The sequence below is a fragment of the Arachis stenosperma genome, chromosome 4, assembly GCF_014773155.1.
Source record: "Arachis stenosperma cultivar V10309 chromosome 4, arast.V10309.gnm1.PFL2, whole genome shotgun sequence".
Taxonomy (NCBI): Eukaryota; Viridiplantae; Streptophyta; class Magnoliopsida; order Fabales; family Fabaceae; genus Arachis; species Arachis stenosperma.
Window position 1 is genome coordinate 15,448,508 of NC_080380.1, and position 21,648 is coordinate 15,470,155.

Genomic DNA, 21,648 nt, shown 5'->3' on the forward strand with positions numbered 1-21,648 from the left:
GCTTCACAGCTTCAGAGCAGCATGATGGAAACAATGGAAGCTGCTGAGTTATAAAAGCAGAAATATAATAATACCAGAATGGAAGTTCTTGCACGATTAGCTAAACTGGAGGCATGTTAATTTAATTAGTTTAAGGATTAAGCCATTTTATTCATACCAATTGGAAATGGTAATGTTCATATGATGTATAACTGGCTACACCTTTGGTAAATAATTTATAATGATGTTTAGGCTCCACAGATATCTAGACAAGCTTATTGTTGATAAAGTTTGGACTGGTTGCATTGTTGCAGACTGCTAATGCTGATCTTGACAAATCTCTTGCAGCAGTGCAGTGAAACCTTGAAATAGAGGTGTGTTTAAATTTAGATCACTTTCCACCACCAAATATTATCCGCAGAATTATAAGCTTTGTAGTTAGTATTGATAAAATGTGTAAATTTGTGCATTAAAATCAGACCTGCTGTTAATTATTACAAGGATTTTTATTTGAGTACTAATATTTTGATTTGAGTACTAATATTGTGTATGAAAGCTGATAAAAGCCAAATATCCTAGGATCTTATACCTTCTTACAAGGTTTAGAAAATTTTCCAAGTTGTTAGTTGGAGTGAAATTATAAAGCTAAATGAAGTTGATTAGTCCAATTCCTAAAGATGATGTGGCTGCAAGTGTAACTGATTTTAGAATTAGAATCAGAATGTTGTATTGGAATTTAATCAACTAAACAGTGTGCTTTGCTTGAATTCATATATGATTTTTATCCCCGAGTCATTCTTATTACTGGGCAACAATGCTGAATGGGTATTAACTACTAAACATTTTGGACCAGGTTAAACTAGTGGCTGAACTAAGACAGCAAATTGCATTTAAAGAGTCGGTTCATGAAGGTACTGCCCCTTTGCAAATTCATCAACTCATATGTGATACATTATTTCCTTACAACATATACTAGTGTTTTTCACTGGACTTATTGACTACCAACATTTTGTACCCTGCTTTGAACATCTATTAAAATCTTAAAGATTATAAGAACAAAAGATTAATTTAGGCCTATAAGATTAATTTCAAGCTTATTGAATATCATATACATATTACTTTGGGCATATTCTGTTATCAAAAGACTGGTGAATATTCATGATTCAAAGATATTAAATGCTTTGGACAAAATAGGTGGTTAGTATGCAATCAAAGGACTTCATTTAGGTGTGAAGCAAAGTTATGCTATGCTACTATACGATCCAGGCCCTTCATGTCTTCAAGTAGATTGTTCTTTAACCATGCCTAGGAGTATGGTTGATGTAGAATATGTATTGATACTGGATTTTTATTTGCAAGGCATGGTCAGTAAAATATTAAAATTTTCACACATGGTTGCACTCCGATTAGTTATGCTCCTAGCTTAGTCCAAATTATGTTGAAATGAGCTAGTCTACTAATAGGTTGATGATCCTTTAAACTTTTGTAGAGCTCAAAAGGAGCACGAGCAATCTTCATCAAGCTGTAGCTTCACAAAATCAAGTAAGTTATGCTATTATTTTCTGATTTGGGTGCGTAAATATATTGATTACTTTTGTTTATTTTTCCTGAGCGTGGGTGTCTTGAGAGGGAGTCTCTGTTATTTTATTTCTATTGACCCTAATCCTATCATATTTTTCTTTAAAACTGTTATAGTCACTGGCTTTTAGTTGGATAGCCTTGAATCTTGACAGCTGTTTAACATTTATACTGATTCTTGAATCTGTTTAATAATGCTGATGTTGTAGATGTCTTCAAAAGGAGTTGAGTTTTGAAAGAAAAATTCTTGAGGCAGAGAATTATATAATTGGTGATAAAGTTACACAATTACAAGAAAAGGTAAGCTTTGGAACTTTTCAACTGATCTATATTTGATTTTTTCCCCTTTAAGAGCTTTTGTCTTTCAAATGCCTGTATGTTTCATTATTTATTATTTATAGTATCTGTTCTTGAATAGTCTTCTATATATCCCATTTCGTCTTATTTGAAGATGGAGAAGAGAAGAGAAGAGAGGGGGTATTGCAAAGAATAATGATCAAATTTGGAGATTAGAATTTTTAACTTTAATTTAGGGGCCAAATTGCACCATAAAAGTTTACTAATCCACATCAGCTAGCCATTACCTGGCCAGCATGTCACGGAGGAGTTCATATTAGCTTTCTAGTGGCGCCAGATGGACGGAATGTGTTGGAAGGACGAATCTGAACCCTGGAGTGCAACTTCAAAGACGAATATGGATAACTATTAACTTTAAAGACTACTATGAGTCTCAAGTGTAACTTCAAGGACCACTTTGAGACTTAACTCTATATCAAGCACAAAAACAAATATTTTACTAAAAAATGTTTTTTTTTCACAAAAAATAATTAGAATGAACCTAATTGAAAGTTTTTAATAATTTAGTTTAGAGATTCAATCATAAACATTTAACTATAAAAACCTAATTAAAAATTTAATGAAGCAATAAAGACCAATAAAGTAATTAAACCATATTATTAGTTTATTACATTCTTATGACAATTCTTTTATCCTTTTTAACAAGTTTTTATTCTTCCTTACCCTATATGCTGTACTATTACTGCTATAGTTCCAAGTATAAACTACCAAGCACTGATTGTGATTGTGAACAAGTTATGGTGATCATAAACATTTAACAGGTCCAACTAAAGCAAGTGCTTCCTTAAGAGCCATCAAAAGATGTTGAGGATGATCCTCTATTCTAGCAGCTCCACCATATTCAGATTGCATTGATCTCAATACTCTACCAACAATCTAAGCAAACATATAATCATCATTTGATAAATTGCCATGTTCAAGTTGGATCCATAAGGAAGAAAACAAAGAATGGAAAGTAAACAACATCTTACCTTCCGTGCATAGCCTCCATAAGCTATACCGCCGATTAAGGCGTCTGGCAAATTCGACGAATCGACTGCAATAGATGTTGTTTGAAATAGTCCTTTTTTTCTCAATCCATCAATTGTGTGAGCATTAGTGCCACCAGCAAGTTGAAGGAAACCTACCATGCAAGTTGAGAGATTTTGTTATAAAACTGAAGGTTTTCAAGGAACATGTATTTATATGTATGGATTATTGAATACAAACCGGGAGGTCGGTTTTTCGCTTTTGCCAATTCGATAGCAAAGGCAATTGTTTCCTTGGTTGCTCCTCTCCCGATGTCTCCACTCATCGGCCGGCCGTCCAACTTCATTCGTGTATATAGCAAAGATGGTTTTGTTAAAAAAAATGAGGCATAAAACGCTCATTAACAATGTTGGGATTGTTGAGCTCATAGAAAGGCAGACCTGCCATAAGTTAAAGCATTGAAGATTTGATTTCATAATGGAGAACATCTCATTCATAGAGGATATTGTTGAATCTCCACCATTAGGTAAGCTAACCTGGATAATTTTTGTTTTATGTTAATCTCTTTACTCAAATGCAAATACCCTATAGGATGTGTTTGGAATGAAAAAATATGGAAATGATTTTATTTGAATAAAATAATTTCTAATAATTTATGATTCCAAACACACTCATACAAGTTGGAGGCACCACTTACTACTATTAACTTTAAGTTTTCTACTGAATCCCCTAAAGCACACCAGAGCTCTTTGAATTGTGCACTCTGCCTGCAAAAAGAATGCATGATAATATTAGAGATGTACCCATTTACGCAAGAACTTTTATGACATGAGGGTTTAGAATTCGATCCTTGTTGACCCCAAAAGAAAAAATTTCAGAAGGCCAATAAAAAGAGAAAGAAAGCCTTGAAAAAAACTCACACAGACTCAAAAGAGGCTCATGCGTGAGGGGGTATGTTAGATATATAACTGTTTATACGTCTCTTCCTATCAGTTTAAGCTTTTTGAAGAAGTAGTATCATAACAAATAACATGAGGAAGTGAATTTAAACTCATCAATCATGCATCACAAGAACAACATATATCTATCTAATCATCAGAAAACTGACTTTTTCCCCTATGCTTCATCATTGACACTGATCATAACCCAAGGCTTTTTCTGAAGACCTACAATTTCTGTTGCGGCTAAAATTCCTTCGTTCACAGCGCTAACCACTGATGCATCAGCAGCACAGTCAATGCAGTCAACTACACCCATACAGTTCCAATCTCAATAACAAGTCACATTTAAGTTTGAAAAACAAAAACCCTAACGCAAATCATGATGATGCATCTGTTTAGAAATTAGAAATTAAAGAGTAAATTACTTATTTCTATCATGAAAGATTTGAGTATTGACAATATATCTATCAAAATTTGAGCTAGTTCGACAAAACTATCAAAACATTCGGCAAAATTACACAACAAACTACCCGTTTAAGATAATTTTGTCAAACTAACCTGATCTTTGATGGATGTGGAGTTAGTTGAAATCTTTCATGGTTAGAATTATATCCTACAAACTACCCGTTTCAGTAGTTTTGTCAAACTAACTCAAATTTTTGTTTAGTTTAAATCTTTCATTGTTAAAGTTACGCCACCTAACCCAATCATTTAGTCTGACATTCTCCACATTCATCACTTGAATCAAATTGGTCCTTTAAAAATTAAGTATTAATTATATTAGTCTTTTCGTCATTTCATTAATAATTTTTTTAAAAGATTGATATGGTAAAATATTAACTAATAATATATATAATAGCTGATATATCTAATTAGATATTAATCAAATATGTTTATAAAAATTAGTGACTAAATTAATAGATTTTTATAAATATATTTAATTAACGTCTAATTAAATATGTTATGTGTCATGTATGCTAAAGTGTTATAGTTAACATTTTACATCATAAATCTTTAACAAAAATTATGAGTAACTGAAAGACAAATATAATTAATTCGTCATTTTTAAAGGACTAATTTAATTAAAAAAATCTTTTAAGAACAAATTTAAAAAATATCTTATAATTCAGTAACTAATTTTACTGTTAATCCATTAATAAATATCTAACTAGTTTAAATCTTTCTAATCCTAAACTGTGAAATATTTCATTGTCAGACATTAAAATAATGAATTGAATAGATTACCTCCAGAAAGAGTGTAAACCAGACTGAGATTTCTGATATCAACAACATCCTACAGATAAACACAAAGAGAGTGTTAGATTAGATATGATTCAAGCATGAGAAAGTGAAGAAGTAATAAGAGAGTAGTAACCTCAAAGCTTGCACCACAAATGAGCTTAACCCAGTTGCCTCTTTGAAGAGATTGAAGCGGAGAAGAAGAAGAAGAAGATAGGAATGGAAGCTTCAAAGTGTTGCTAATGAGGCTCTTCACGTTTTCGATGCTGCTTCTCAACTCCCCTAGTGCTTCTTTCGCTGCATCAGTTACATAGACAGTTAGCATCTTAGACAGAGAAGATACATGATGATGATGAATGAAACAGAGACAAAAACATGTGTTGGGAAAACCATGATGATGATGGTATGTTGAAATCTTTATATTGCAAAAATATCTGAGTGCCATAACAAGTATCAAGCCTACCTAAGTTGCTGTTATGATTTATGAACGCATAAATATCACTCCCATTATATTTTTAAAAGAATTTAATTTTAATAGAATCACATCTAATCACATAACATTATATTTAATAAAAATAATTATCTATATATAATTGTTTAATATATAAATAATTATTTAAAAGAATAAATGTAATTAAATTATTAAAAAAATACATTTAAAGTCTTTTTGAAAAGACCAAAAACTCTCAAAATTCTTTGAAGTTTGTAAAACTTTTAAGTAAAGAATTCTTATAAATTCTAACAAAAAAAAATCTAAGTAAAAAGGGAGTGATTTTGTCTAATAGAATAAAATGTTAGTGATAAATTTAATGATTAGAATTATTAAAGATTAAAAATATTTAACTAAAAATTTCTTAAAACTTATTTATTTTTGTAATATTTATTTTTATCATAATATTTTTGCTTTAAATAGATCACGAATGATATTATTATGATAAATACTTTTGAAAATCAGAAAATCTCTACGTACAAGTCTTTTTTCTATACAAGTCTTACAAGTCCTCAATATCCCTTATTCCTAAAACGAGCTTCTCTTGGCACGTATGTTTCACGTGCCTGCTTAACAGATTTTCAATTAATCAACATGCGAATATATAACTTTCTTTTTCAAAAGAATTTCATTTCCTTTTTCGAATTTCTTCTGCGTTTCCTTGCTTTCTCTCTTCGATCTCTTTTGACCGTTTCTCTATGCCTTCTCCTTTGTGTTTTACCTGCGTTTCTCTCTACCTTACGTGCTTCAGATTTTTTGTTTCGTTTTGCGTTTGAAGATAATGGATGATTCAACTTCAGATTCTCAGCTGAACCAGAGCGAAGTGGATTTTGAAGCTGAATCCAATGAAGTTCCTAAGGTGTGATTTAGTTTTAGTTAGTAATTGAATCTGAATTTGAATCTGATTAGTAGTTTTTTGATTATGTAGCTGAATAATCTATGAACCTTGCCTGTGATATTTGCTGTTTGTTCTTCGTTATTTGAATTGAATCTAATGCACTAGTTCTCATTAGAATTAAAATAATTTTGTCCATTTTATATCAGACATTCGGGTGTAGATCAGTAATAATTGAGTGCATTTAAGGAAATTTTGGGTGCATTTACAGTTTATTATAGTTTATTATTTTAGTTGAATTGTTTTAGTTTCTGTTTTAATATAGTGTATTTTTTAGTGTATTTTTGTAGACCTTCTGTGCAGTTGATGACCAGTTTGTCCTCAAGGTTGAGATAACTTTTAAAACCCTTGACGATGCTACAAAATTCCACAAGGATTATTCAAAGGTTGCAAGTTTTTCTACAAGAGTTCGGTGCACAAATAAGAAGGGAAACGAAATTAAGAATCAATTGATTACATGTACTAGAGAGGGAAAATGGAAATCGAAAATATCTCTGATCGAGAAGACAAATCCCTCAGCTGGTTTAAATTGTCCTGCAAGAATTTATATACACGTATTGAAGGATGTTGGTATTTGGATCATTTCGAAGGTCGTGTTGCATCATTCACATCCTTGTTGTCCAGATCAAGCACATATGCTCAAACAGCATAGGGAACTAAGCATGTTTGTGCGTCGTACAATAGAGAATAACGAGGAAGCCAGTATCAGACCTAGCAAAACTTTCCAATCATTTCTTGCAGCAGCCGGGGGTCACCGCGAGTTAAATTTTATCGAAAAAGACGTGAGGAATTACATCACTAGAGAAGTGCGGAATGTTTCGGAACAAGAGGATGCAAAAGAATTCAGGAAATACTTATTAAAAATGAAAGAGAAGAATCAGAATTTCTTTTTCGAGCTCGAACTCGAGGACAATCAGCCCATTAAGCTTGCTCTTTGGGCAGATGCAAGGAGCAGAGTTGCCTGTGAGTATTTCGGAGATGTTATTTCATTTGACACCACCTACAATACAAACAGGTAAGATGGTGTTCTAGTTTATGATGCTGAATTTATGTTGTTTTATGAAACTACTGCAGAGGTGTATATTGGTATTTTTTAGGTGCATAGAATCATTATTTGGGTCCATTTTGTTGATTATATTTCTGTTTTGTGGTAATCTATTTCAGGTATAATCTGGTTTGTGGTTCTTTTGTCAGGGTGAATCACCACGGCCAATCAACTCTTCTTGGATGCGCTTTGATGAAAAATGAAGATATTGAATCATTCAAATGGATATTTCAATGTTGGCTTCGCTGCATGGGAGGAAATGCTCCGAAAGTGATTTTCACCGATCAATGCGCGTCAATGAAAAGGGCTATCGAGGCTTGTATGCCCATAACAATTCATCGTTGGTGTATTTGGCACATCACGAAGAAAATTCCAAGGAAATTAAACGGTGATGAGCAGATAATTTATACGCTTTTTGGCATTATTTTTAGATAGTTTTTAGTATAATCTAGCTACTTTTTAGTATATTTTTATTAGTTTTTAAGCAAAATTCATATTTCTGGACTTTACTATGAGTTTGTGTGTTTTTCTGTGATTTCAGGTATTTTCTGGCTGAAATTGAGGGACCTGAGCAAAAATCTGATTTAGAGGCTGACAAATGACTGCAGATGCTGTTGGATTCTGACCTCCCTGTACTCAAAATGGAATTTTTAGAGCTACAAGAGTCCAAATGGCGCGCTCTCAATTGAGTTGGAAAGTAGACATCCAGGGCTTTCCAGCAATATATAATAGTCCATGATTTTTCTGAGTTTAGACGATGCAAACTCGCGTTTAACGCCAGCTTTTTGCCTTATTCTGGCGTTAAACGGCAAAAACAAGTTGCAAGCTAGAGTCAAATGCCAGAAATAAGTTACAAACTGGGTTTAACTCCAAGGAAGGCCTCTACACGTGAAAGCTTCAATATTCAGCCCACGCACTCACCAAGTGGGCCCCGGAAGTTGATTTCTGCATCATTTACTTATTTCTGTAACCCTAATAACTAGTTTAGTATAAATAGAACTTTTTACTATTGTACTAGGGGTCTTTTTCCCTATTTTCGAATTCATATGCCATTTGGAGAGGCTGGCCATTCAGCCATGACTAGACCTTGTTTTTATGTATTTTCAACGGTGGAGTTTCTACACACCATAGATTAAGGTGTGGAGCTCTGCTGTTCCTCGAGTATTAATGTAAAGTACTACTGTTTTCTATTCAATTCAAGCTTATTCTTATTCTAAGATATTCATTCGCACTTCAACCTGATGAATGTGATGATCCGTGACACTCATCACCATTCTCACTTATGAACGCGTGCCTAACAAACACTTTCGTTCTACCTGCGAAAGCTAGAGTATGTATCTCTTAGATTCCTGGTCCATGCGTTTGATTGCCTCTCCTGACAACAGAGCCTTCAATTCCTTGAGATCAGAGTCTTCGTGGTATAAGCTAGAATCAATTGGCAGCATTCTTGAGATCCGGAAAGTCTAAACCTTGTCTGTGGTATTCCGAGTAGGATCTGGGATGGGATGACTGTGACGAGCTTCAAACTCGCGACTGTAGGGCGTAGTGACAGACACAAAAGGATAGTAAATCCTATTCCTACATGATCAAGAACCAACAGCTGATTAGCCATGCGGGAAACCGTAGAGGACCATTTTCACTGAGAGAACGGTAGTAGAGGAGTATGAAGGATTGGATGAAGGTAGTAGGAGAGCAGAGATTCAGAAGGAATGACGCATCTCCATACGCTTATCTGAAATTTCCACCAATGAATTACATAAGTATCTCTATCTTTATTTTATGTTTATTTATCTTTTAATTATCAAAACTTCATAACCATTGAATCTGCCTGACTGAGATTTACAAGGTGACCATAGCTTGCTTCAAGCCGACAATCTCCGTGGGATCGACCCCTTACTCACGTAAGGTTTATTACTTGGACGACTCAGTGCACTTGTTGGTTAGTTGTGTGAAGTTGTGAAAAAGAATTGAGATTACAATTGTGCGTACCAAGTTGTTGGCGCCATTGAGATCACAATTTCGTGCACCAAGTTTTTGGCGCCGTTGCCGGGGATTGTTCGAGTTTGGACAACTGACGGTTCATCTTGTTGCTCAGATTAGGTAATTTTCTTTCTGTTTTCAAAAAGTTTTCAAAAATTTTTTAAAGTTTTTTTTCTTTTTCGTTTTTTCCTAGAAAAATAATTTTTGAAAAAAAAATACAAAAAATTATAAAATCATAAAAACCAAAAATATTGTGTTTCTTGTTTGAGTCTAGTGTCAATTTTTAAGTTTGGTGTCAATTGCATGTTTTAATTTTTCTAAAATATTTTCGAAAACTCATGCATTTGTTCTTCATGTTCTTGAGGATTTTCTTTGTTTGATCTTCATATTTTCTTGTTTTGTGTCTTTTGTTGTTTTTCATATGCATTTTGGGTTTGTTAGTGTCTAAGCATTAAAAATTTCTAAGTTTGGTGTCTTGCATGTTTTTCTTTCTTGAAAATTTTTCAAAAATAAGTCTTGATGTTCATTGAAGAGAGAGCTTTTGCGTGGTCTAGAATTCAGAATAAATTTTCGTTGCAAGTATAGCTTCTAAACCAACAAAACTCCTTTCTTACAAACGTTGTGGTTGTCACAAGTAACAAACCCCTAAATAAATTGATAACCGAAGTATTCAAACCTCGGGTCGTCTTCTCAAGGAATTGCAGGGAGGTATGTTCTTATTATTGGTTATGAGTCTTGTAAATTGGAGGTTTTGAAAGTAAGGAAGAAGTATGTTGAATGACAAGTAAAATAAATAAATAACTATAAAATAAACTCTTGGCAAGATATGAGAAATTGGAAGTCCTATCCTAGTTATCCTTATCGATGGTGATGAGAATTGAGTTTTAATCCCACTTAGTTAACCTTTACTAAAGCAAAGGAAAGTCAAGTGGATTAATTAGTTTGATCCTCAGGTCCTAGTCAATTCCTAAGAAAGGACTAGAGTTATTGGAATTCAATTCTGATGAGTTTGGAAAACTCTAAATTAATATTTGTGATGACTAAACATTATTAATTATATTAATTATAAAATTATTAATTTGATTTTCATTTAAAACATGTTAATTAATAATTTTGTGATGCAGTTTATTATTGGACCGAAAACAAAATTCTGGTGAAAGCCTAATTACATTCAGCTTTGGTTTAATGCTTATGATGAGTGTAGCTGAATTGTTGTGATACTTATTGGGCCAGAATGAATTTCATTGCTCCAAAGCCCAACTATGTTCCATGTTTAGTAATCCAATGCTTGATCCAAAAATTCATCAGGAAAGCAAATGTTATCATTTGCTCATGGCTGAAATCATTTTTACTCATTGGGCCAGTTTTATCAATTATTGATACAAGCCCAAAAATTATCCTCATGCATGGTCCGAAACCATGAAGCAAAGAAAACAGAGCTTCAAATGCTTCCAACGGATTCCATTTCACTCTTTGGATGGATTTCAAATTCAATTTGCTAGCATTGGAAACATGAGAGAGAATTTGACTTTGATTTGATGGAAATCATTATGCTTCACGCTACTCCACCTAAGGGAAGTAAAAGCAACCTCTTCTCAATTAATTTTTGTTTATTTCATTAAATTGCTTTTCTTCCAAGATTGTTTCTTCTCTCTCATCTCTTTCTTCTCTTCGGTCATTAACCAGAAAACAATGGATGCCATGGAAGCTACACCTACTCACCGAAAAGAAGATGGAGCACGTCTCAAGACCATCATGATGATGGCGAGAAAACATAACACAATAAAAGTATGTTGTGGCTGAGATTATCACCAAAAGTGGTAAGATTTGGTGAGGTAATCTTGGGTCCTTCATACTCAAAAAGAAAGAAGGAGATTCGGCCAGCAAGTAGGAGATCTTTGGAGGCATGGCTTGTAGTGCACGAAATTACAATCACACTTTTGCAATTCCGCACAACTAACCAGCAGGTGCACTGGGTCGTCCAAGTAATACCTTACGTGAGTAAGGGTCGATCCCACGGAGATTGTCGGCTTGAAGCAAGCTATGGTTATCTTGTAACTCTTAGTCAGGATATCAATAATTCTCAGATTTAATTGTAAAAAGTAAAAGAACTTAAATTAAATACTTGTTTTGCAGTAATGGAGAACAGGTTGAGGTTTTGGAGATGCTCTATCTTCTGAATCTTTGCTTTCCTACTGTCTTCTTCTTCATGCACGCAAGGCTCCTTCCATGGCAAGCTGTATGTTGGGTTTCACCGTTGTCAATGGCTACCTCCCATCCTCTCAGTGAAAATGTTCAACGCACGTTGTCACCGCACGGCTAATCATCTGTCGGTTCTCGATCATGTCGGAATAGAATCCAGTGATTCTTTTGCGTCTGTCACTAACGCCCAACACTCGCGAGTTTGAAGCTCGTCACAGTCATTCAATCCTCGAATCCTACTCGGAATATCACAGACAAGGTTTAGACTTTCCGAATTCTCAAGAATGGCCGCCAATGGGTTCTAGCTTATACCACGAAGATTCTGCTTAAGGAATCCAAGAGATACACACTCAAACGAAGGTAGAACGGGGGTGGTTGTCAGACACACGTTCATAGGTGAGAATGGTGATGAGTGTCACGGATCATCATATTCATCAAGTTGAAGAACAAGTGGTATCTTAGAATAGAAGCAAGCGTGATTGAATGAAAAACAGTAGTAATTGCATTAATCCATCAAGACACAGCAGAGCTCCTCACCCCCAACCATGGGGTTTAGAGACTCATGCCGTAGAGGATACAATATGAAACGTGTAAAATGTCATGAGATGAAAATACAATAGCAAAAGGTCCTATTTATAGTGAACTAGTGACCTAGGGTTTACAGAAATGAGTAAATGACGTAAAAATCCACTTCCGGGGTCCACTTGGTGTGTGCTTGGGCTGAGCATTGAAGCTTTCATGTGTAGAGACTTTTCCTGGAGTTAAACACCAGCTTTTGTGCCAGTTTGGGCGTTTAACTCCAGCTTTTGTGCCAGTTCCGGCGTTAAACGCCAAAATTCTAAAGCTGATTTGGAACGCCGGTTTGGGCCATCAAATCTTGGGCAAAGTATGGACTATTATATATTGCTGGAAAGCCCAGAATGTCTACTTTTCAACGCAATTGAGAGCGCGCCAATTGGGCTTCTGTAGCTCCAGAAAATCTACTTCGAGTGCATAGAGGTCAGAATCTAACAGCATCTGCAGTCCTTTTTCACCCTCTGAATCAGATTTTTGCTCAGGTCCCTCAATTTCAGCCAGAAATTACCTGAAATTACAAAAAAAAACACACAAACTCATAGTAAAGTCCAGAAAAGTGAATTTTGAATAAAAACTAATAAAAATATAATAAAAACTAACTAAAACATACTAAAAACATACTAAAAATAATGCCAAAAAGTGTATAAATTATCCGCTCATCATAACACCAAACTTAAATTGTTGCTTGTCCCCAAGCAACTGAAAATCAAATAGGATAAAAAGAAGAGAATATACTATAAACTCCAAACTGAAACTTAGCTCCAATTAGATGAGCGGGACTAGTAGCTTTTTGCCTCTGAACAGTTTCGGCATCTCGCTTTATCCTTTGAAGTTCAGAATGATTGACATCTATAGGAACTCAGAATTCAGATAGTGTTATTGATTCTCCTAGTTAAGTATGTTTATTCTTGAACACAGCTACTTTATGAGTCTTGGCCGTGGCCCAAAGCACTCTGTTTTCTAGTATTACCACCGGATACATACATGCCACAAACACATAACTGGGTGAACCTTTTCAGATTGTGACTCAGCTTTCCTAGAGTCCCCAATTAGAGGTGTCCAGGGTTCTTAAGCACACTCTTTTTGCTTTGGATCATGACTTTAACCGCTCAGTCTCAAGTTTTTACTTGACACCTTCGCGCCACAAGCACATGGTTAGGGACAGCTTGGTTTAGCCGCTTAGGCCAGGATTTTATTCCTGTGGACCCTCCTATCCACTGATGCTCAAAGCCTTGGATCCCTTTTATTTTACCCCTTGCCTTTTGGTTTAAAGGGCTATTGGCTTTTTTTTCTCTTTTTTTTTTGTATTCACTGTTTTTTCTTGCTTTAAGAATCAATTTGATGATTTTTCAGATCCTCAATAACATTTCTCCTTTTCCATCATTCTTTCAAGAGCCAACAATTTTAACATTCTTAAAATAAAAAATTCAAAAGACATATGCACTGTTCAAGCATTCATTCAGAAAACAAAAAGTATTGTCACCACATCAAAATAATTAAACTAGTTTTAAGGATGAATTCAAAATTATGTACTTCTTGTTCTTTTGTAATAAAACATTTTTCATTTAAGAAAGGTGATGGATTCACAGGACATTCATAGCTTTAAGGCATAGACACTAAGATACTAATGATCATGTAGTGAAGACACAAACATAGATAGAACATCAAGCATAGAAATCGAAAAACAGAATAATAGGAACAAGGAAATTAAGGAACGGGTCCACCTTAGTGATGACGGCTAGTTCTCCTTCATGAAGATCCTATGGAGTGCTTGAGCTCCTCAATGTCTATTCCTTGCCTTTGTTGCTCCTCTTTGATTTCATGGAGGATAATGGTTGCTTTTGTTGAGGTCCATCAGTGGGCTCTTTTGTTTGCTCCATCCTCTTTCTTAGTGATGGGCTTTTGAGATGAATCTCTCCATCTCTCATGACTCGGAGCTGGAAACAATTGCCTTTCCTTTCCTCTTCCTAGAGGTTTCTCCGGCCTTAGGTTCCATCAATGGTCATGGAAAAACAAAAAGTAACGCTTTTACCACACCAAACTTGGAAGGTTTGCTTGTCCTCGAGCAAAAGAAGAAAAAGGGTGTTATCAGAAGGTGTGAAGAAGAGATAGATAAAGTTGAGGTAGGTGGTGATCCTGTGGGGTCCACAGATCCTGAGGTGTCAAGGATTTCTCATCCCTGCACCATGTGGCGTGCAAAATGCCCCTTGCTGCCAATCCTGGCGTTAAACGTCAGGCTGCTGCCCATTTCTGGTGTTTAACGCCAGCTTCTTGCCCTTTTCTGGCATTAAACGCTGGTGCACGAAATTGTGATCATCAATGGCGCCATCAACATGGTACGCTCATTGCAATCTCAAATCTTTATCACAACTCCACACAACTAACCAGCAAGTGCACTGGGTCGTCCAAGTAATAAACCTTACGCGAGTAAGGGTCGATCCCACGGAGATTGTTGGTATGAAGCAAGCTATGGTCACCTTGTAAATCTTAGTCAGGCAGACTCAAATGGTTATGGATGATATATGAATAAAAGATAAAGATAGAGATACTTATGTATTTCATTGGTGAGAGCTTCAGATAAGCGAATGGAGATGCTTTGTCCCTTCCGTCTCTCTGCTTTCCTACAGTCTTCATCCAATCCTTCTTACTCCTTTCCATGGCAAGCTTATGCAAGGGTTTCACCGTTGTCAGTGGCTACCTCCCATCCTCTCAGTGGAAATGTTCAACGCACCCTGTCACGGCACGGCTATCCATCTGTCGGTTCTCAATCAGGCCGGAATAGAATCCAGTGATTCTTTTGCATCTGTCACTAACGCCCCGCCCTCAGGAGTTTGAAGCACGTCACAGTCATTCAATCATTGAATCCTACTCAGAATACCACAGACAAGGTTAGACCTTCCGGATTCTCTTGAATGCCGCCATCAGTTCTAGCCTATACCACGAAGACTCTGATCTCACGGAATGGCTGGCTCGGTTGTCAGGCGAGCGCTCGGTTGTCAGGCGATCAACCATGCATCGTGTATCAGGAATCCAAGAGATATTCACCCAATCTAAGGTAGAGCGGAGGTGGTTGTCAGTCACACGTTCATAGGTGAGAATGATGATGAGTGTCACGGATCATCACATTCATCAAGTTGAAGAACAAGTGATATCTTGGAACAAGAACAAGCGGAATTGAATAGAAGAACAATAGTAATTGCATTAATACTCGAGGTACAACAGAGCTCCACACCTTAATCTATGGTGTGTAGAAACTCCACCGTTGAAAATACATAAGAACAAGAGTGATCATTGGTTTCGGCCCCAGAGAGGGAACCAGAAGAACCAAGATGAAAATACAATAGTAAAAGGTCCTACTTATAGGGAACTAGTAGCTTAAGAATTACAAAGATGAGTAAATGACATAAAAATCCACTTCTGGGCCCACTTGGTGTGTGCTTGGGCTGAGCAATGAAGCATTTTTCGTGTAGAGACTCTTCTTGGAGTTAAACGCCAGCTTTTATGCCAGTTTGGGCGTTTAACTCCCATTTTGGTGCCAGTTCCGGCGTTTAACGCTGGGAATTCTGAAGGTGACTTTGAACGCCGGTTTGGGCTATCAAATCTTGGGCAAAGTATGAACTATCATATATTGCTGGAAAGCCCAGGATGTCTACTTTCCAACGCCGTTGAGAGCGCGCCAATTGAGCTTCTGTAGCTCCAGAAAATCTACTTCGAGTGCAGGGAGGTCAGAATCCAACAGCATCTGCAGTCCTTTTCAGTCTCTGAATCAGATTTTTGCTCAGGTCCCTCAATTTCAGCCAGAAAATACCTGAAATCACAGAAAAACATACAAACTGATAGTAAAGTCCAGAAAAGTGAATTTTAACTAAAAACTAATAAAAATATACTAAAAACTCAACTAAATATACTAAAAACATACTAAAAATAATGCCAAAAAGCGTGCAAATTATCCGCTCATCACAACACCAAACTTAAATTCTTGCTTGTCCCCAAGCAACTGAAAATCAAATAAGATAAAAAGAAGAGAATATGCAATGAACTCCAAAAACATCTATGAAGATCAATATTAATTAGATGAGCGGGGCTTTTAGCTTTTTGCCTCTGAATAGTTTTGGCATCTCACTTTATCCTTTGAAATTCAGAATGATTGGCTTCTTTAGGAACTCAGAATCCAGATAGTGTTATTGATTCTCCTAGTTAAGTATGATGATTCTTGAACACAGCTACTTTATGAGTCTTGACCCTTGGCCCAAAGCACTCTGTTTTCCAGTATTACCACCGGATACACACATGCCACAGACACATAATTGGCTGAACCTTTTCAGATGGTGACTCAGCTTTGCTAGAGTCCCCAATTAGAGGTGTCCAGGGTTCTTAAGCACACTCTTTTTGCCTTGGATCACAATTTTATTTCTTTCTTCTTCTTCTTTTTTTTTCGTTTTTCTCCTTCTTTTTTTTTTGAATTCACTGCTTTTTCTTGCTTCAAGAATCATTTTTATGATTTTTCAGATCCTCAGTAACATGTATCCTTTTTCATCATTCTTTCAAGAGCCAACATTCATGAACCACAAATTCAAAAGACATATGCACTGTTTAAGCATACATTCAGAAACAAAAGTATTGCCACCACATCAAAATAATTAATCTGTTATAAAATTTGAAATTCATGCAATTCTTTTCTTTTTTTCAATTAAGAACATTTTTTTTTCAAGAAAGGTGATGGATTCATAGGACATTCATAACTTTAAGGCATAGACACTAATGATCATAAGACACAAACATGGATAAACATAAAGCATAATTTTCGAAAAACAGAAAAATAAAGAACAAGGAGATTAAAGAACGGGTCCACCTTAGTGATGGCGGCTTGTTCTTCCTCTTGAAGGTCTTATGGAGTGCTTGAGCTCCTCAATGTCTCTTACTTGTCTTTGTTGCTCCTCTCTCATGATTCTTTGATCTTCTCTAATTTCATGGAGGAGAATGGAGTGTTCTTGGTGCTCCACCCTTAGTTGTCCCATGTTGGAACTCAGTTCTCCTAGGGAAGTGTTCAGTTGCTCCCAATAGTTTTGTGGAGGAAAGTGCATCCCTTGAGGTATCTCAGGGATTTCATGATGAGTGGGGTCTCTTGTTTGCTCCATCCTTTTCTTAGTGATGGGCTTGTCCTCATCAATGAGGATGTCTCCTTCTATGTCCACTCCAATTGAATAACAGAGGTGACAAATGAGATGAGGAAAGGCTAACCTTGCTAAGGTAGAGGACTTGTCCGCCACCTTATAGAGTTCTTGAGCTATAACCTCATGAACTTCCACTTCCTCTCCAATCATGATACTATGAATCATGATGGCCCGGTCTATAGTAACTTCGGACCGGTTGCTAGTGGGAATGATTGAGCGTTGGATAAACTCCAACCATCCTCTAGCCACGGGCTTGAGGTCATGCCTTCTCAATTGAACCGGCTTCCCTCTTGAATCTCTCTTCCATTGGGCGCCCTCTTCACAAATTTCTATGAGGACTTGGTCCAACCTTTGATCAAAGTTGACCCTTCTAGTGTAAGGATGTTCATCTCCTTGCATCATGGGCAAGTTGAATGCCAACCTTACATTTTTCAGACTAAAATCTAAGTATTTCCCCCGAACCTTTGTAAGCCAATTCCTTGGATCCGGGTTCACACTTTGATCATGGTTCTTGGTGATCCATGCATTGGCATAGAACTCTTGAACCATTAAGATTCCGACTTGTTGAATGGGGTTGGTGAGAACTTCCCAACCTCTTCTTCGAATCTCATGTCGGATCTCCGGATATTCACTCTTTTTGAGTTTGAAAGGGACCTCGGGGATCACCTTCTTCAAGGCCACAACTTCATAGAAGTGGTCTTGATGCACCCTTGAGATGAATCTCTCCATCTCCCATGACTCGGAGGTGGAAGCTTTTGCCTTCCCTTTCCTCTTTCTAGAGGTTTTTCCGGCCTTGGATGCCATAAATGGTTATGGAAAAACAAAAAGCAGTGCTTTTACCACACCAAACTTAAAAGGTTTGCTTGTCCTCGAGCAAAAGAAGAAAGAAGAGAGTAGAAGAAGAAGAGATGGGGGAGAGGGAGATGGCTTTGTAGTTCGGCCAAAAGGGGAAGAAGTAGTGTTTAGTGTGTGTGAAAATGAAGGACTGAAGATGGGTTTATATAGGGGTGAAGAGAGGGGTAGGGTTCGGCCATTATGGGTGGGTTTGGGAGGGAAAGTGGTTTGAATTTGAATGGTGAGGTAGGTGGAGTTTTATGAAGGATGGATGTGAGTGGTGAAGAGAAAGATGGGATTTGATAGGTGAAGGGTTTTTGGGGAAGAGGTGTTGAGGTGATTGGTGAATGGGTGAAGAAGAAGAGAGAGGGTGGTGGGGTAGGTGGGGATCCTGTGGGGTCCACAGATCCTGAGGTGTCAAGGAAAAGTCATCCCTGCACCAAATGGCATGCAAAAATGCATTTTGAGCCAATTCTGGCGTTAAACGCCGGGCTGGTGCCCATTTCTAGCATTTAACGCCAGGTGCTTGCCCTTTTCTGGCGTTTAACGCCAGTCTGGTGCCCCTTTCTGGCGTTAAACGCCCAGAATGGTGCCAGACTGGGCGTTAAACGCCCATCTGCTAGCCTCAATGGCGTTTAAACGCCAGTAGGTTCTTCCTCCAGGGTGTGCTGTTTTTCTTCCTGTTTTTCATTCTGTTTTTGCTTTTTTAATTGATTTTGTGACTTCTCATGATCATCAACCTACAGAAAACATAAAATAACAAAGAAAAATAGATAAAATATATTATTAGGTTGCCTCCCAACAAGTGCTTCTTTAATGCCAGTAGCTTGACAGAGGGCTCTCATGGAGCCTCACAAATGCTCAGAGCAATGTTGTAACCTCCCAACACCAAACTTAGAGTTTGAATGTGGGGGTTCAACACCAAACTTAGAGTTTGGTTGTGGCCTCCCAACACCAAACTTGGAGTTTGACTGTGGGGGCTCTGTTTAACTCTGCTTTGAGAGAAGCTCTTCATGCTTCCTCTCCATGATGACAGAGGGATATCCTTGAGCCTTAAACACAAAGGATTCTTCATTCACTTGAATGATCAGTTCACCTCCATCAACATCAATCACAGCCTTAGCTGTGGCTAGGAAGGGTCTGCCAAGGATGATGGATTCATCCTTGCACTTCCCAGTCTCTAGGACTATGAAATCAGTAGGGATGTAATGGTCTTCAACTTTCACCAGAACATCCTCTACTAGCCCATAAGCTTGTTTTCTTGAGTTGTCTGCCATCTCCAGTGAGATTCTTGCAGCTTGTACCTCAAAGATCCCTAGCTTCTCCATTACAGAGAGAGGCATGAGGTTTACGCTTGACCCTAAGTCACACAGAGCCTTCTTGAAGGTCATGGTGCCTATGGTACAAGGTATTGAAAACTCCCCAGGATCTTATTTCTTTTGAGGTAATTTCTGCCTAGACAAGTCATCCAGTTCTTTGGTGAGCAAAGGAGGTTCGTTCTCCCAAGTCTCATTACCAAATAACTTGTCATTTAGCTTCATGATTGCTCCAAGGTATTTAGCAACTTGCTCTTCAGTGACATACTCATCCTCTTCATAGGAAGAATACTCATCAGAGCTCATGAATGGCAGAAGTAAATTCATTGGAATCTCTTTGGTCTCATTTTGAGCCTCAGATTCCCATGGTTCCTCATTAGGGAATTCATTGGAGGTCAGTGCACGCCCATTGAGGTCTTCCTCAATGGCGTTCACTGCCTCTCCTTCCTCTTCAAATTCGGCCATGTTGATGGCCTTGCACTCTCCTTTTGGATTTTCTTCTGTATTGCTTGGAAGAGTACTAGGAGGGAGTTCAGTAATTTTCTTGCTCAGCTGTCCCACTTGTGCCTCCAAATTCCTAATGGAGGACCTTGTTTCAGTCATGAAACTTTGAGTGGTTTTGATTAGATCAGAGACCATGGTTGCTAAGTCAGAGTGGCTCTGCTTAGAATTCTCTGTCTGTTGCTGAGAAGATGATGGAAAAGGCTTGCCATTGCTAAACATGTTTCTTCCACCATTATTGTTATTAAAACCTTGTTGAGGTCTCTGTTGATCCTTCCATGAGAAATTTGGATGATTTCTCCATGAAGAATTATAGGTGTTTCCATAGGGTTCTCCCATGTAATTCACCTCTTTCATTGAAGGGTTCTCAGGATCATAAGCTTCTTCTTCAGATGAAGCATCCTTAGTATTGCTTGGTGCATTTTGCATTCCAGATAGACTTTGAGAAATCAAATTGACTTGTTGAGTCAATATCTTGTTCTGAGCCAGAATGGCATTCAGAGTATCAATCTCAAGAACTCCTTTCTTCTGATTTGTCCCATTGTTCACAGGATTCCTTTCAGAAGTGTACATGAATTGGTTATTTGCAACCATTTCAATTAGTTCTTGAGCTTCTGTAGGCGTCTTCTTCAGATGAAGAGATCCTCCAGCAGAGCTATCCAAAGACATCTTGGATAGTTCAGAGAGACCATCATAGAAAATACCTATGATGCTCCATTCAGAAAGCATGTCAGAAGGACATTTTCTGATTAATTGTTTGTATCTTTCCCAAGCTTCATAGAGGGATTCTCCATCCTTCTGTCTGAAGGTTTGGACTTCCACTCTAAGCTTACTCAATTTTTGAGGTGGAAAGAACTTTGCCAAGAAGGCATTGACTAGCTTTTCCCATGAGTCCAGGCTTTCTTTAGGTTGTGAGTCTAACCATGTCCTAGCTCTGTCTCTTACAGCAAAAGGAAATAGCATAAGTCTGTAGACCTCAGGGTCAACCCCATTAGTCTTGACAGTGTCACAGATTTGCTAGAATTCAGCTAAGAATTGATGAGGATCTTCCAATGGAAGTCCATGAAACTTGCAATTCTGTTGCATTAGAGAAACTAATTGAGGCTTAAGCTCAAAGTTGTTTGCTCCAATGGCAGGGATAGAGATGCTTCTCCCATAGAAGTCGGGAGTAGGTGCAGTAAAGTCACCCAACACCTTCCTTGCATTGTTGGCATTGTTGTTGTTGTTTTCGGCTGCCATGGGTTCTTCTTCTTTGAAGGTTTCTGTCAGGTCCTCTATAGAGAGTTGTGCCTTAGCTTCTCTTAGCTTTCGCTTCAAGGTCCTTTCAGGTTCAGGGTCAGCTTCAACAAGAATGCCTTTGTCTTTGTTCCTGCTCATATGAAAGAGAAGAGAACAAGAAAATATGGAATCCTCTATGTCACAGTATAGAGATTCCTTGAGGTGTCAGAGAAAAAGAAAATTAGAAGGATGAGGTAGAAGAATTTGAACTTAGTGAGATAGAGTTCGAATTGTGCATTGAGGGGGAGTGGTATTCCATAAATAGAAGGATGTGAGAAGAGGGGAAGAAATTTT

The 21,648-nt window shown here is 37.2% G+C and overlaps 1 protein-coding gene, 1 long non-coding RNA gene and 1 other non-coding gene across 3 annotated transcripts; 2 read left to right on the forward strand and 1 right to left on the reverse strand.

Annotated features, from left to right (window-relative positions):
- Positions 1 to 268: 268 nt before the first annotated feature.
- On the forward strand, positions 269 to 1,804 carry LOC130973858 (uncharacterized). The gene is made up of 4 exons (XR_009084308.1): positions 269 to 353; positions 833 to 890; positions 1,469 to 1,521; positions 1,767 to 1,804. It is a non-coding gene; the product is annotated as an uncharacterized LOC130973858 (long non-coding RNA).
- An 854-nt stretch (positions 1,805 to 2,658) lies between these two features.
- LOC130974686 (uncharacterized) lies at positions 2,659 to 5,388 on the reverse strand. Its single transcript, XM_057899544.1, has 9 exons — positions 5,200 to 5,388; positions 5,070 to 5,118; positions 4,006 to 4,130; positions 3,862 to 3,869; positions 3,581 to 3,701; positions 3,324 to 3,419; positions 3,124 to 3,223; positions 2,886 to 3,037; positions 2,659 to 2,790 (listed from the first exon to the last, which is right to left on the reverse strand). Exons 1-9 carry the CDS (start codon positions 5,386 to 5,388, stop codon positions 2,659 to 2,661), a joined length of 972 nt encoding a protein of 323 aa, XP_057755527.1.
- A 15,411-nt stretch (positions 5,389 to 20,799) lies between these two features.
- On the forward strand, positions 20,800 to 20,907 carry LOC130978642 (small nucleolar RNA R71). Its single transcript, XR_009086263.1, has one exon. It is a non-coding gene; the product is annotated as a small nucleolar RNA R71 (small nucleolar RNA).
- The last annotated feature ends 741 nt before the right edge of the window (positions 20,908 to 21,648 follow it).

What these genes read in the sequence shown, in the direction of transcription:
- LOC130974686 (XM_057899544.1), bottom strand. Translation starts at nt 5,388, where the DNA reads ATGCTAACTGTCTATGTAACTGATGCAGCGAAAGAAGCACTAGGGGAG. An exon ending in TTTGTGGTGCAAGCTTTGAG is followed by an intron (nt 5,119 to 5,199) that starts GTTACTACTCTC and finishes GTTTATCTGTAG; the next exon opens with GATGTTGTTGATATCAGAAA. An exon ending in AATGCTTTAACTTATGGCAG is followed by an intron (nt 3,224 to 3,323) that starts GTCTGCCTTTCT and finishes ACACGAATGAAG; the next exon opens with TTGGACGGCCGGCCGATGAG.